At 36.3% G+C, this 15894-nt stretch overlaps 1 protein-coding gene and 1 long non-coding RNA gene across 2 annotated transcripts; one reads left to right on the top strand and one right to left on the bottom strand.

Moving 5' to 3' along the window:
• The first annotated feature begins 1614 nt into the window (after positions 1–1614).
• On the top strand, positions 1615–7546 carry LOC104893750 (cyclin-C1-1). The gene is made up of 9 exons (XM_010679883.3): positions 1615–1770; positions 1882–1988; positions 3375–3414; positions 4280–4324; positions 5827–5945; positions 6045–6162; positions 6468–6512; positions 6776–6923; positions 7122–7546. The coding sequence occupies exons 1-9, from the start codon at positions 1739–1741 to the stop codon at positions 7224–7226; spliced, it is 759 nt and encodes a 252-aa protein (XP_010678185.2). The 5' UTR covers positions 1615–1738; the 3' UTR covers positions 7227–7546.
• On the bottom strand, positions 7510–8499 carry LOC104893752 (uncharacterized). Its single transcript, XR_790134.4, has 2 exons — positions 8214–8499; positions 7510–7887 (listed from the first exon to the last, which is right to left on the bottom strand). It is a non-coding gene; the product is annotated as an uncharacterized LOC104893752 (long non-coding RNA).
• Between the last annotated feature and the right edge of the window lie 7395 nt (positions 8500–15894).

Genomic DNA, 15894 nt, shown 5'->3' with positions numbered 1-15894 from the left:
GACTGGCGTTGTTACCTGCTATATGTCGAGCTGATCGACATGTATGGCGCACAGTGGCCCCACTTATCTGTTTCGATATTGTAGAGTTCTATTTCCCTGGTCGAGTTATGCGCCAGTTTGGATTCGAGCCGACGATTCCAGCACCTTGTGATACGAGCACAACCCTTCATGGCATAGATCGGAGGTCGAAGAACAAGAACTATCCGCTCAGACATCGACCTTACATTGCACAGTGGGATGAGCGCGAGGGACACATAGTTCAGGGCACTCCTTTTAATGGTCATACTCATGCCATTGAGGAGTATATGATATGATTTCGTCGCATCACGAGGTTACGCCTGACGAATCCATCGAGGCGACCAACTTCTACACATTATCAGCCTGCGTCTGCAGATATAGTACTGGTAAGTCCAATGATTTTTAGTTGCACATTTATTTATTTATACGACTATATAATATGTATTTTTCTTTCTATTCAGGCACGTACTTTATCTAATATTGCTCATAGGTGCGGTACTGTACTAGAGGTTTCTGAGTCATTGCCTCTAGATATGGTGCGTCAGTTGTATGCACAGACATTGCAGACCATGAGGGGACTATGTGTTGATGCTGTTGGCCGAGCTGGACATGGCCACATTGTACAGGGCGTGCCTACTTCTGCTGGATATACATCGACTTCTACATCTTCTACGTCTGCTGCCCATATATCTACCACGACAGCTTTGATTTCACCTCCAGTCAGTCAGAGGGCCTATCGACGACGTTTTGACACTACTCCCCCTTCTCTTGATGCCATTGCAGAGTCTCATGAGACCACACCTAGTTCATCTACACCTTCACAAAAGAAGAAGAGAGGGTTTTAGCAGTTTCATTTATTGTTTATGTAGTTACTTAACATTATGTTACATTTTAAACTTTGTTTGTGATTGACATATTTTCTCAATCTAACTCGTAACTAAATTTTTTTTGCATAAATTTGAATGTGGATGAACTTGTTGATTGGTGATTAATGTGTGGATGAAGTTGGTGTTGTTGAATGGAATTTGGTGCTGGAATTGCAGGTTGGATAATGTTGAAATTGGAGGTTGGATAATTGTTTGAAATTGCTGGAATTGCAGGTTGGATACTTGTTTGGGATTGCTGGATTTTTTGGCGTTTCTGGCACTTGGCCAGTTATGTGGAAAGAGTGCAGTGAGTTCTGTTATGGCAACAAAACCGCTACTCAGAGTAGCGGTTATAGCAACAAAACCGCTACTCAGAGTAGCGGTTTACTTGTGTGTTGGAACCGGGAAACAAAACCGCTACTCCGAGTAGCGGTTCAGTCACTAAAACCGCTACTCGGAGTAGCGGTTTATGTAAATGAACCGCTACTCTGAGTAGCAGTTTTCTTTGAAGGAAACCGCTACTCCGAGTAGCGGTTTACCTGCGCTGAAACAAAAAAAAAAAATAATTTTTTCGCGTGCCGTCCTACGTGGACGGTACGCAGGGAAATAAATTTTTTTTGGGCATATTTTGGGAATTAATCCCCTTTTTTGCATTATTCAAGGAAAAAATTCTGATATGCAAATTATGTTAATCACGGAAATCTACTCCGAATTAATTTACCACTTCTTAAAATCTCAGAGATTAACCTCTTAATTCCCTTAATTGTTAATCTTCGAGACAAAATCTCTCAAAAGGCGCTTATCGAAAAAAATAAAATCTCTCAAAAGGCACCTTCTTGTCTGCACCGGTGATTATGGCTGCCAATTTCTGGACTTCAACTCACTAGTGAGTTCCTAAAATCCCACCTTTCTTTCCTGATTTATTGTCAATATAATTCAATTTTAGCTCTTTTTTGACCACCTTCTTCAATGGTTTGATTTCCCTTTTTTTTTGCAGCAAACAACTTTTGGAACCAGAAGAGGTAGATGTTGTGCAGCAACTTGACAGAGATCGAGGGATTACTCTGGAAGATTTCAAGCTCGTCAAGATGCACATGTCTAATTGTATATTTTCTCTCTGTAATTTGGTTTTCTTGATTGTTTAATTACAATAATACCTTTCTGCAAATATATATTATTCTTGATATAATTGTTAATTTTTTTTTTTTGGGTGGGATTTCTATGTGGGTATATATCCAACATGGTATTTACTGTTGAGGCAATGGGTAAAAGAACAAAAAGATAATTTTCTTTGTCTTGTTGATGATTTATAATGTAGTGATTTATTTTCTCTCTGTAATTTGGTTTCATAATTTTCGTTTAACGTTTTGTTGTGTGATAAACCTGGGATTGAATGATAGAACAAGTGATGATTTAGCTTGTTCAGTGTTTTTGAATGGCTCTATCTTGTGTAGGATTGTTTTTAAATGGAATGTGGAAAGAAAAATAATCCTTAGGAGAAAAAATGTTATTCGGCTAGTGGCTTATTGTGTTGTGAAAAGATCACTGTAAGGCGGGGAAAATTGAGGATAGTGATCAATGCAGTTTCTGTAACTCAAAGGTAATGTTATGGGAAATTTCTCAGTATACTGGATGATGGCCAACTTTGATGGATCTTAGGTATCCCTTACATTGAATTTTAAGAGGAAGCATGCCTTGGCTTGGTGGTTTTACCTCTCACAGTTTAGAGTCAATTATTTCACAAAGTTTTTATGTCTATTTGGTCTGTATTAAAGCTGCAGTTAGTTTAGGTCAAAAGAGGATCCAAGTAGGAGTTGATGGTGTAGTTACTTTCAGGCTTTCAACATGAGCACGTGTTAAGATACAAAGCTTGCCACATTGGAGTATTTATTGCTAAATGCTGGTTGTCGTTGCTAAACTGGATTACAATACATTTACATTTCCCACCTTTTCCCTTTTTTTTTTTTTTACTTCTCTTTTCCAGGACGTGGTTGGTCATGGAGGTTCTAGCTGGATTCTTGGGAATTTTAGTAATAAAGCTGTTAAGATGTACAAATCCATCTTTCTTGTACTGTAATGAAAGCATGGTTTGTCTTGTTTATTTTGCATTGAACGAAAGGATCGAAGGGCATGAATGGAGAATGTTCAATGCTCTGTGTTTTTGTATTGCCTTGTTCATGTTATGAATATATCATTGTGTATATGTGGGTACTTGCTTACTTTTTGCACACACAACACTTTGTTAATGGAAGCATGGGATGGATGCTTAGACTTGGGTCTTCAATGGCTTTAAAAAGACTACTTTAGTGCTTTCCGCACCACTTTACAAAGACACTTTTTTTTTTTTGACTGGCTTTAAGTAGAATTTCTGCAATATATTGTATCCACTCCATACCATAAATTTTCTATCCCCATCAACTGACTGCTTAGAAGTTATCTTCATCGTGATAACAATTTGCTAATGCTACCCGGCTCTGTTTCTTCTTGCAGATATTACAAAATTGGCCCAATTTGTGAAAGTAAGGCAAAGGTTGGAACTCTATCTTTAGTGCTACCCATTTTGCACCTGAGATGAACTGTAACTGATGGTTTCATATTTAATCATTGATTAATCACCTTGTATCTTTGGTAGTTTCTTACCAAGTTTTTGTCATGTACTAGAGACACTTCAAAGAAAAATATCTTGATGTTATTTCTTCCGTCTCTTACACCAATACTCCTTTGGCCCACTTGCTTTCTCAAATTTAGGGAGCATGGAAAGTTAGGCATTTGGCTTAATAGCAAACTTTCAGCAAAAAAGTTTAAGATTCTCTCACTAGAAATTTAGATATAGAAATTGACATTTGACGGACAATTACTTTAAGCAACAAACTTTCTTGTATACATACAAATTCAAAAATAGGAAAAAAAGTGGTTATTTTTTTTTAGTTACAAGTTCTGTGTTTGTCCATATAGTATGACTGTGCCTTGGCATGACTGGCCCAAAACCTTAGATGATGATGGATGTTGTTGGTAACAAATCAAAATTTATCTGTTTTTCATGTAATTCTCAATTGTCCATCCATGTCAGTAGTTGTTTTCAGAAAATTTTGATAAATCTAGAAATTAATTTGTCCTGAAGTCATAAATCTATGCACAGTTTGAACTCTATCCTTGACAGTGGATACTGGTTTTATGTCTGGTTATTCTTTCTTTAGTGTAATTTTGGTAGCTCTTGCAAGAGTCAATGTTAGGGTTCGGGTGCTTCTTTTGTTTTTTCGTGAATATTATGCACACCTGTCTGTATACTCTGATTCAAACACTGAATTATCACACATGTAATGAAAGAGGCAAGGAAGATGTCATCATCAGGTTTTCTGTTTAATCTTAGTTATGACATGTCCTCGCTTTTGCAGGGTCGTTGCTACTGCCATTACGTACATGAGACGTGTATATGTCAGGTACCTTATTGAAAACCTTCACAGACGAATGGAAATACTTGTTTTTGGGAGTAGTATTAATGGTTTATGTTAGCAGTTTTTTTAACTGTATTTGGAATAAAATTTATACGTGGTGGAAACTTCCGAACTGTAAAATTTTCAGATGCAAATTAGTTTTTAAGATCTTATGTGCGGGTCGTAGCTATATTTTGCCAACAGCATACTAGGCACTTTCTATCTTCCTGTCCTAAACTTGTATTTTGCTCAGACAAACATCCATTATAAATGGTATTAAGTTGGTAAATTCTTGTAGGGGTGATACCGTGATACCCAAGAAGACATGAGATTGAATCTCGTCTAACATCACTGCCATTTGTGGCACTCTATAAACCCAATATAATCTACTAATAATAAAATCAGCACAAAAGGAATCCTGCAATGACCTATATACCTGTCAAGGCAACCTGGAATTATAACAAATATCTTACAAGTTAACTAAAAAGAAAACCAGTGTAGAAGGAGAACAAAAAATTGGAATTATAAATGGAATTAAGTTGGTGAATTCTTGTATGGGTGATACCAAAGAAGACATGAAAATCTAGTACTTATTCATTGTGATCCGAAAATATAAGATTTCAGTTCTTCCATGTATCATCAGTAGCATCATGGAGCTAAAGTCTGAGATATGAAAAAACAGGTGTTTCCATGATGCCATCACCCAGCCAATTCTATTCCACTTGAAGCCCCCCTTATGGCCACATATTTGTTCAGTTTAGGAATGGAAATTCTTTCTCTTGCATAATCCAATTTTTATTTCATCCGGGAATAGCCATCTTTTTCTCAACACTAGCTTTCTCATTTGGTGTTTTGGTACATAGGAATAGTTTGATAAATACTGATTCCTCTCGTATTGAGTTTTAGAAGAGAAAGACCCATTAGATAATGTAACTATTGGTTCTACGCCATCCCTAGCAATTAATCAATGATCCAAAGTGCTTTTTCTGCAAATTCTTGATAAACCAGGGTCTAAATATAGATACAGGAGGATTCTTTTGGGAGGGGTAAAAAAAAAAACCTTTGCTAGTCTCTTTATTTGCAAATAATTTTGGGGTTTCGATGTAGCTCTGAAAATATGAATCTGCAAATAGTCATTATGTATACCTTGACCTTCTGCATTCTAATTTTTTCCTCCTTATTAGCTTATTGGAAATATTGAAAGTCTCAGTTCTAGGAAAGTTGAAATGGTGGTAGGCCTAAGCCTTTCTGGTAGTAATGCAGATTTTTTTTTTTCATTATTGCTCGCCATCCTAATTAATTATTATGGACTATACAGGTAGATATAAATTATGATCGAACATGTAATAGATAAATTTCGGGGGGAGTGAGTATATATGTCTTGTTTATTAATATTTTAAACTGAAGAAATCTTGAATTTATAGAAGCTAATCTGTTTAATTTTATTTAGTGTGTTGTACTTCTAGTTAGACATCTCAAGTGGCTGCTTTTGATTCATCTCTTTGCAGCAAGTGTTTGACGGAATATGATCCACGTCTAGTTGCACCAACTTGCTTGTACTTGGCAGCTAAAGCAGAAGAAAGCACTGTACAGGCTAGACTCCTGGTATTTTACATCAAAAAAATGTGTAATACCTGCTACCTTGGATATTATTTCATTTCTTATATTAATACTTTCCTTGGTGCTGTATAGATTGGTTGACAAACTGTATCATGAATTTTGGCAGACCCAGATGATACAAGATATCGGTTTGAGATCAAAGATATTCTTGAAATGGAAATGAAGGTCTTAGAAGCCCTGAACTACTATTTAGTTGTATTTCATCCTTACCGGTCATTAACTCAGTGAGTATCTCAAAATTGCTCCCATAGTCTTCTAATATACGTATATTTTTCAATGTTGTTTGCATTGTGTGCAGTGGTCTGACTTCATTTACCACCACAATATGTTTTAGGAGAGAGCATCAATTAGATGATGATAATATCATAATTTCATATAATTGAGTTATCTTGGAGAACTTTGCCCGTACGGAGTTTTTGTTTAGAAGATTCCCATGTGCTCACAGAGTAATTCAGCTGTATAAGCTCTAACATGATTTGATATCTTTCTGCTGAATATTTTCACAAGTTTTTTAGCCATTCTTGTGCAGATTTCATCAAGATGCTGGTATGATGGACCTAATGCAGTTTACCTGGTAAGATCACAACTTTGAACAAGTATCAGTCACAAGGGTATAACTATGTTCAACAGCGTGCACTCACCCTTGAAAAAACGGAATTTAAGAAATATATAAATAAACAACGTATGCACGGATAAAAACGACATCATTGTGGCTGAGTAAATGGTTTCAATTTGGTATTATTGCATACTAACTCTGGACCCTCTACAAGACTGGAAGGAAGACCTTTTCCTAGGTTATGTGGGCATTGTTTACAATATATTGTTTAAACTATGCAGGGGAATTGTCAATGACACATATAAGATGGATCTTATTCTTATTCACCCTCCACATTTGATTGCGTTGGCTTGCATATACATAGCTAGTGTGTCGAAAGACAAGGATACTATCGCATGGTTTGAAGAGCTCCGAGTTGACATGAATGTGGTAAGTATTACCCCGTAATATACAAATCATACCTACATTTGGATTTCATTCTCATGTTACTTGTTGAAATTGCATCACAACGACAATTATTTCCTGACAGAGGAAGCAAATGGTCTTGTGTTCAATAAACCAATTAATTTTTTGTGTTTACTTCCATTAAGAAAGTTGAAACCTTGACTATTTTACTTCTAATTTTAGGTGAAAAACATCTCAATGGAGATACTAGATTTTTATGACAGCATGAGGAATGATATTGAAGAAAGGATTGGCGTTGCTTTAAGTAAGCTGCCCCCAAGAGCATAATCATTCAGTCGACAGGTGCTGCTCAGATTAGTCTCCTGCTTATGTGCTTGTTGTGTATTAGAAAATGCACTTGTTATCTCTAAGATGAGCGTGTTGCTGTTGTATCTAGAATTTCTTCAAACTGATACATCTGGATCATGATTTTTCTTGTTAATATCAACTACTTAAGGCGTAGGACTGCGTGCGTTCAAGCACCTCTCCTCCAAATCAGCTGGCTGTAGTATCATTGTTGGGATGCATCTGTAATTATCAAAATTTTCCTTTGTAGATTGATGCCTTAAAAAAGAGTCAAATCTAAGATTTCTATTGCCATTGCTTCATGGAATCTTGCAAAATTTCACGTTTATTACAATAATGTGCAACTTGCAAGATTGATCCACTAAAACTTGACGCTCATTTGAACATCCATTCTAGCCTATAATCCACAATCACATACCAGTCAAGATTTACAAGAAGAATTGTTGCAATGTTGAAAGATTGAAATCATCTTATTCTTCCTCAATCACAGAAGATAAACTACCAGTTCAAATACAGTTGCCCATCAATATGATATTGTCTTGCAACTTGGAGCTCGGTTTGGAAAGAAAGGATATAGGCTAAAACTGCGGTTGCCTCCCAAGATCTTTTCAGGTCTTCCCCTGTTTCTTGGCTAATTTCTTAGCTGACAATAAAATAAATAGTCAAAAATACATTTCAAATAATCAGAAATTTGTTGGAAGTGAAGCATATTTACATATAATTAGATTAGAGAGCTAGCTATCTTGCACACTTCCTAAAACTTCTAACAAGTTTAAAAGTTTCATATCTAGGTTTAATGGTTTGTAATTCTGTTTTTAGCTTAACACCACCAAACAACATTGTTTTCAGATTCCTTAATTTTGTTTAACCAGAAATTGAACCCCAACAGTTTTGCTTTTCCTCTGTTGAAACCAGTGACAAATTTAGACCTTCAAACCCTCTCGATGAAATGAAAAAGAAGTGGCTTACCTTCTCTCCTCCTGGCTTCAGATTTTGCAAAGAACTCGCTCCATTCATCTGTCATAACAAAAATTGGTTCTTCATCTTCTACGTCTTCAGATTCATCAATGCCATCGCCCTGAAAATTTCTTCATGTTTTTAATGCAAAGAACTCAACTTAAAGCGGACCAAGAGAATAAAATGTGCACTCCCAAATTTTTATCTATTAATTTCCACGATAAGGAAAACCCTAGCAGATTTCAACCTTTACAATTTCTAGTCCAGTATTCGCGTGCCGGAAACTTGGGGGCACGGGAGAAAGGTAAAGAGCCTTCTATTCCAAGCATCCTTACTTGGCAAGATTTGGAACCACGCCTGTAGGATCTTACAAGTGAGTCAAGGTAACTTCCCCCATTAGTAATAGCTAGAGGACATAAAGAATTCTTTCTTTTCATTTTTTTTTTTCTTTCAACGATATTGTTAACAAGTGGTTGGATTCAAGACTCTACACTATGCATGAAGGACTTTGGAGAAAAAAGGGAGAATTCAGTTTCCTTTGTTTAATATCACTTGATCTTGCAAAAGCTAACCTAATAAGAGAAATCGAGCATGGCTCGACTTGCTCGAATCCCAGTACATGACTATTGAAACCCGGCCTTAGTATCAAATCCAAGATAAGCCTAACTTCAAAAGAAAAAAAAAATTTGGGAGTTATTTCCTTTATCGGAAAGAGAGTATTTGGTTTCTCCAATAACTAAAAAGTGTATCATGCCTAAAATTAAATGGGGTTCGTGGTAGTGGAGGAACCGGACTTGAGTTGAACCAATATTTGATATCCAAACTAAAGCTAAGCCCCTCTCGAGGTAAGCCTATTAACTCGATATAAGCCAATTTCACCACATCAAACTTAATAAGTTCTCAACCCGACTTGACTTGATTTCAACCTGACCTCTCTGATGTAGCAATCTCAACCATAATCTTTGTCAACCTACTTGATTATTACTCGTCTAGTTTTCCTTGATGGTATGAATTACAAGTAATTTGGGGAAAAAAACAATATATTAATATACTTAAACTATTATACCACTTCCTTCATAATTTCTCCGTGAGAAATGGTTGCACCGTTCATGTTTTCACGCTTGCCGATGCATGGTTTCAAACGTTGATATCTTTAATTATCAATGAGTAAAAATTATAAAAAGTTAATATTTAAAAAATATATATTGAGACGAATCTAACAAGATCCCATATGATTATGTTTTTCCAAAAATATAAATCACTAAAGATAATCAAAGTGTAAGATGTGAATAGTAAATATTATGCAAATGGTGCAACTATTTCTGAACGGAGGAAGTATATATCAACGGTGACGTCTATTACTCCTCCATCCTAATCTGATCCCTTTGTACCACCATTCCCCCATTGTAATATCTTGGTGGGATAAGTGACATGTTTCATCCCTATCCTTATTCTCATCACTTTCATAATCCCTGTCCCTCTTGAACATAAATAAGACTTCTCATCTTCTTCTATCCACATGAGGTGATGCATACATGGCTTTTTCGTGCACAAGTTTTCCTTAGAGAGCAAGTAATTACAAAGGTGGCATGTTTTTGTTTCTAGGGCGATAAGGTTTGTTGGACGTTCATCCATCGGAGATCTAGTTGATTTACGGTTCTACGTATCCTATTTAATTAAGAGCTTGAGTTAAAGTTGGCTTACAATTTCAAAGTATCCTACCCGAGATAGGTTTTTCATGTTTTAAGCAATCTAGGAGTCTTCTATTCTTATCTTTCATTTTCAATTTTATGTCCTAATCTATAGTTGGATTGGAAGTCTAATTAGATGTATGTTAATTAAGATAAGAGTGTGTTAGTGGGTTAGTTTGATTTCTAATCTTTTTCAAATTAGATTAGGACATATTTTAGTTTCTTTTTATCTCCTTTTCATAGTTTGTTTAGGATTGTATTACCCATTCAAAGGCACATTACTTCCTTGATAAACATTACTTTTGTGATTAGTTTGGTTTAGTCGTGAGTCTTATCGATTTTGGACGTACTTTTCCAAGATAACTCTGGTGTTTAATGAGTGAAGTAGAACCTAAAAACCTTATATTAAACAAGTTACGTTTAGTTTAACCAAAATGATCCAAAACCCCTCCTAGATGGAGTTAAGATGAGTCAAACCATAGAACCCTTACTCAGTATTCTTTCATTCGAGTAAACATTGTTAGGATCTAAGCTAGTATGTAGGTCGGTCTCATACCACCTAACCCTCTTACTCCCTATACCAATCCCTACCCTTACCTTAACGGCCTGTTTGGTAGTTGGTCATAAATGGTGGTAATGGGAATGAATTTGTGTGTAAATTTGTGAAAAATATCATTGTCCATTTCCATGATAATGCTAATTTATCCTAAAGTGTCCACTTTTCTTTTTGAATTTTCATTCCCATCCAATACCACCTTGTAGGTAGTAATGAGTGGTAATGAAATTTGCTTCCCCTTGGAGACAAAAACACAAGTTTAGGGGTGAAATTGCTTGCCCATGGAGAAAAAATGCCTCCCCATGGAGATTTTAAGGGTGCTTCCCTAATAAAATTACACTTAAAATTCATGCCCATTACCGCAATTTATTAACGACTACCAAGCGGGTTGTAATGCCTGTAAATAAACTTTATAGTGAAGGAAAGGAGAATTAGAATCATTTACTTTCCTTCCATTGTTAATTTATCTATCACATTAACTAAAGCTAAGCTAATCATGTATCAATCATCATTCTCTTCATCATTAGGGGGATGTGATATGGTGCTTGGTGTACAATGGTTGAGCACTGTAGGACAGATTAACTGGGATTTTCAGCAGTTAGTGATGAGTTTTAAGTTGGGAGGTGAATCTTTTGTACTAAGAGGCATTCCACCTGGTAGAGTGAAGGTTTTGGAGGGCAAGACATATGAAAAAGATTTTCACTCAGCTTCTCATCTTTGTTTTCTGCAATTAATGGATTGTCTGTCCAAACTTGTTCCAATCAGGTACAATGTGAAAGTGATGAATTGGATCAGCTCAAACAAAAATATAACACAGTCTTTGAGGACCCTATAGATCTTCCTCCTCAAAGAGGAGTATTTGATCATAAAATCCCTCTTTTACCTAATGTTTCTCCTGTTAACATTAGACCCCATAGGTATCCCTTAAAACAAAGAGATGTGATTGAGCAGTTAGTGCAAGAAATGCATGACAGGGGAATTATTCAGCCTAGCAACAGCCCTTTGCATCTCCTGTTGTTTCTTGTTGGGAAGAAAGATGGAACGTGGAGGTTATGTGTGGATTATAGGGAATTGAACAACAAAACTGTAAAAGACAAATTCCCAATTCCTGCTGTGGAAGAAATGATAGATGAATTAGCAGGGGCAACTGTGTTTAGTAAGCTTGATCTAAGGGCAGAGTATCATCAACTTAGAGTTAATCCAGAAGATGTTTTTAAAACAGCCTTCAAAACTCATACAGACCATTATGAGTTCCTAGTTATGCCTTTTGGCTTAACTAATGCTCCTGCCTCATTTCAAAGTTGGATGAACAGTGTGTTTAAACCTCTACTTCGAAGATGTGTGCTTGTCTTTTTTGATGATATATTAGTCTACAGCAAGACTAAACATGAGCATATGCAACATCTTGAAGATGTTTTTCAGCTTATGCAACAACATTCAATGTATGCAAAAGCTAGCAAATGTAGTTTTGTCATTGATAAGGTTGAGTATTTAGGTCATTTTATATCAGCAGCAGGGGTTGAAACTGACCCTAAGAAGGTGGAGGCAGTAGCTAACTGGCCTATTCCTAAATCAGTTAAAGAGCTTAGAAGCTTCTTGGGTTTAACTGGATATTACAGGAAGTTTGTTAAAAACTATGCTTCTATATGTAAACCTCTTTATGAATTACTTAAACATGGTAATTTTAGTTGGCATACAGAAGCTTAGTTGGCATTTGAGACCTTGAAAACAGCTTTGGTATCTGCTCCTGTCTTGGCAGTACCTAATTTCTCTAATATGTTCATAGTAGAAACAGATGCTTCCATTGCTGGTATTGGAGCTGTACTCATGCAATCAGGACACCCATTGGCCTTTATTAGCAAGACACTTGGTCCAAGATGGCAGAAATTATCTGTATATGAGAAGGAACTCTTGGCTATAGTATTTGCTGTGCAAAAGTGGGAGCAATATTTGATGGGAAGTCATTTCATTATCAAGACTGGTCATAAAAGCTTGAAATGGCTCTTGCAATAGAAAATTTCAACACCATTTCAACAGTTTTGGCTTTCCAAACTAATGGGTTTTGATTATGAAATACAATATAGAAGTGGGCAAGAAAATGTGGTGGCAGATGCACTTTCAAGGGTGCAAGGATCTGAGATCTTGTGCATGGCTATTTCTATTGTTTCCTCTAATTTAGAGGAGCAGATCAAGGATAGCTATAAAGAAGATGTGGCTTTACAGCAACTCATTGAGCAACTTCAACAACAACACAACCATGCTTCTTTTTCATTTGAGGCTGGGTTATTAAGAAGACATGGTAAGATTGTGGTGGGAAATGATTTTGACATTAAACTGCAAATAATTCAATGGCATCACTCTTCACCAGAAGGAGGCCATGCTGGGAGAGATTTAACTCTCAAGAGGGTTAAAAGTGTATTTTATTGGAAGGGCATGACTAAGACAGTGAGGCAATTTGTTAGAGAATGTGTCATTTGCCAAGCTGCTAAATATGATTCATCAGCCTATCCTGGATTGTTGCAGCCACTAGCAATTCCAGAGGAAGTGTGGGTGGACATATCAATGGATTTCATCACAGGTTTACCTAAGTCTATGGGGTATGAAGTCATTTTTGTTGTTGTGGACAGATTGAGTAAATACGCCCATTTTGTTCCATTAGCTCATCCTTTTACAGCAATCCAAGTTGCTCAAGTTTATTTGGATAACATTTTTAAGCTCCATGGATGGCCAAGGAGTATTGTTAGTGATAGAGATGCAATCTTTCTTAGCAATTTTTGGAAAGGATTGTTCTCTATACATGGCACAGAATTTCTGTTGTCTTCTTCTTATCATCCTGAAACAGATGGCCAAACAGAAGTGGTGAATAGATGTTTGGAGTGTTATTTGAGGTGCATGTGTGGAAGTCAACCCAAAGATTGGTGTTTATGGCTTCCTTTAGCTGAATGGTGGTATAACACCCATTTTCACTCTTCAACTCAGCTTACACCATATGAAGTGGTGTATAATCAACCACCACCTTTGCATCTGCCATACTTGGCTGGTGAATCTAATGTGCTTGCTGTTGACAAAAGTCTACAAAGGAGGGAAAATATGATCAAGGAGCTAATAAAGTTACAACTGATTAAGGCTCAGAACAGAATGAAGGTGCAAGCTGACCAACACAGATCTGAGAGATCCTTTATTGTTGGTAATTGGGTTTGGCTTACGCTCCAAGCCTATAGGAAGAATTCAATACAAAGACGCAGCAATAACAAGCTTGCTCAGAAGTATTATGGCCCTTTTCAGGTGTTAGCTTTAATTGGCAAGGTTGCCTATAAACTGAAACTACCTAACACTGCTCAAATACATGATGTCTTTCATGTATCCCAGTTGAAGAAATTTCATAGGGTTCTTCCAGTTGCTGCTCATATACCAGATTGGTTTCAAGGTCAACATGATACTGTGAAATTACAACCAGCTGCTATTTTGGAGAGAAAAGTAGTTAGGTTTCAGAATAAACCTCGGGTGAAGTACCTAGTACAGTGGGCAGGATATTCAGACAGTGAAGCTACTTGGGAAGCTGCTGACGACTTTGAAAAGTCTTACCCTTCCTTTGTTACTTAGTAGAGACTTGGGACAAGTCTCTTAAGGGGGAAAGTATGATAAGGATTGTAATAAATCTTGTTTTTTGATTTTGGCGCCCAAAAGTTGTTAAATAAAATAACAGAATTCTGTTATCTGTTATTTTGTTCTGTTTCTGTTATTACATTTCTGTTATAGTTTGATTGTTACAAACTATATAAATACTTGTAAACTCAAGTAATGAGATATGCAGAAATATAAACACATTCTTCTTCTCTCCTATTACTTTCTATCTCTCTTCCTTTCTCTTTCATTCTGAATTCTGGATTCTTAATCTCTCTCAAAGTCTATTCTACCTCTTCTATTTCTATTCTATCTTAGTAGGATCTATCATCCTGCATCAGTGGGATGATTATTAGGTGATGGCAAAAATTAGAATTGGGGCTTTGTAAAAAATGATTGTGTGAACCACATAATGGTACGACATGGTGGTGATGGTGGTGGTGGTGGTGGTGGAGAGAGCAGTGATGATGTTGTTCCATTTTATTTTTGTCTCTGGTGCCAAGAGCGGCACTATGTGTATAGTGTAACAAACTAGTTGTGAAATTGGTACTGTGTATTACAATTTGACTATGGCACTAAAATTGTCCCTTCAAAAAAAAAATTTGTAAAAATTGAGCATAAATTTGACTTAGGCTATGTTTAGTTCACCTTATTTTTACTAGTCCTATATGGCATATGCACGCGATGCATGCGAAAACAAGCAAAAGGTCAATTGCATAATAATATATATGAAAAATTATTCATAAAGTTCATTGTATATTTATCTTCTATTTTTTGAAAGCCAATAGATCAATGATGATGTAAATATTTATTAATTGAAGATATAATGATAAAAGATGGTGAATTTGTATTTTTTTACTTAAGGGTATAAAAGGAATTACCATTTTTAGTATCCCCTCCTCTTCCCTTATATAATAGAGATTTTTTTTACTAAGCTAAAATAATCAAATTTGATGTGATCTGAATTATATAAAACATATTATTTTTAATAATATTATTACTTTGTATTTCATTACTAGTATTACTATTATTATCATTTTATCACTATGTACAACTTTTGATAATAATAATAATAATAATAATAATAATAATAATAATAATAATAATAATATAATAATAATAATAATAATAATAATAATAATAATAATAATAATAATAATAATAATAATAATAATAATGGTTTTTTTCACAAAATACCCCCGGCAAATTAAAAAATTCACCATATGCCCTCAATGTTTCAAAAATTCACCATATACCCTTGAGTTTTCGAAAATGTGCATCAAATGCCCTTTTTCTAACTTTCGTTAACTCATCGTTAGCATTGTTTACCATTTTGCCATTATTAACCTTAATAATCTAACCCTAATAATCTAACCCTAACTTTAATTCTAACCTAATTCTAAACTGAAACCCTTACTCTAATCCCACCCCTAACCCTAACCCTAACCCTAACACCATACCAACCCCCACCCCTCCCCTTCCCCTCCACCCAAGCCCAGACCCCCACTCCCACCCTCTCCCCTCCACCGCCGCCCCACCCCTTCCCCGTCGATTTCCCAACCGCTCCTCTCACCCCTTCCCCGTCGATTTCCCAGCCGCTCCCTCCCCCCCTCTCCGTCGATTTCCCTAACCCCCACCCGACAACCCTTCACTTTTCTTTTCTCTCTCTCGATGCTTCCTCCTCCTTCGAACACCGTCGATGGCAGCTGACGCCCGCCGACCACCGCCGCCGTGCTGCGCCACCTTTTCCCCATCGATGTCCTTTTCCTCCTCCTTTTTCTTTGGTTGTTTCTTCTTTCTCAAGTTATATTTAATGCAAAGT

This window comes from Beta vulgaris, chromosome 5 (assembly GCF_026745355.1).
Source record: "Beta vulgaris subsp. vulgaris cultivar EL10 chromosome 5, EL10.2, whole genome shotgun sequence".
NCBI classification, from domain to species: Eukaryota; Viridiplantae; Streptophyta; class Magnoliopsida; order Caryophyllales; family Amaranthaceae; genus Beta; species Beta vulgaris.
The sequence above is the reverse complement of the archived record's forward strand: the minus strand, read 5'-3'. Positions and strand labels throughout refer to the sequence as shown.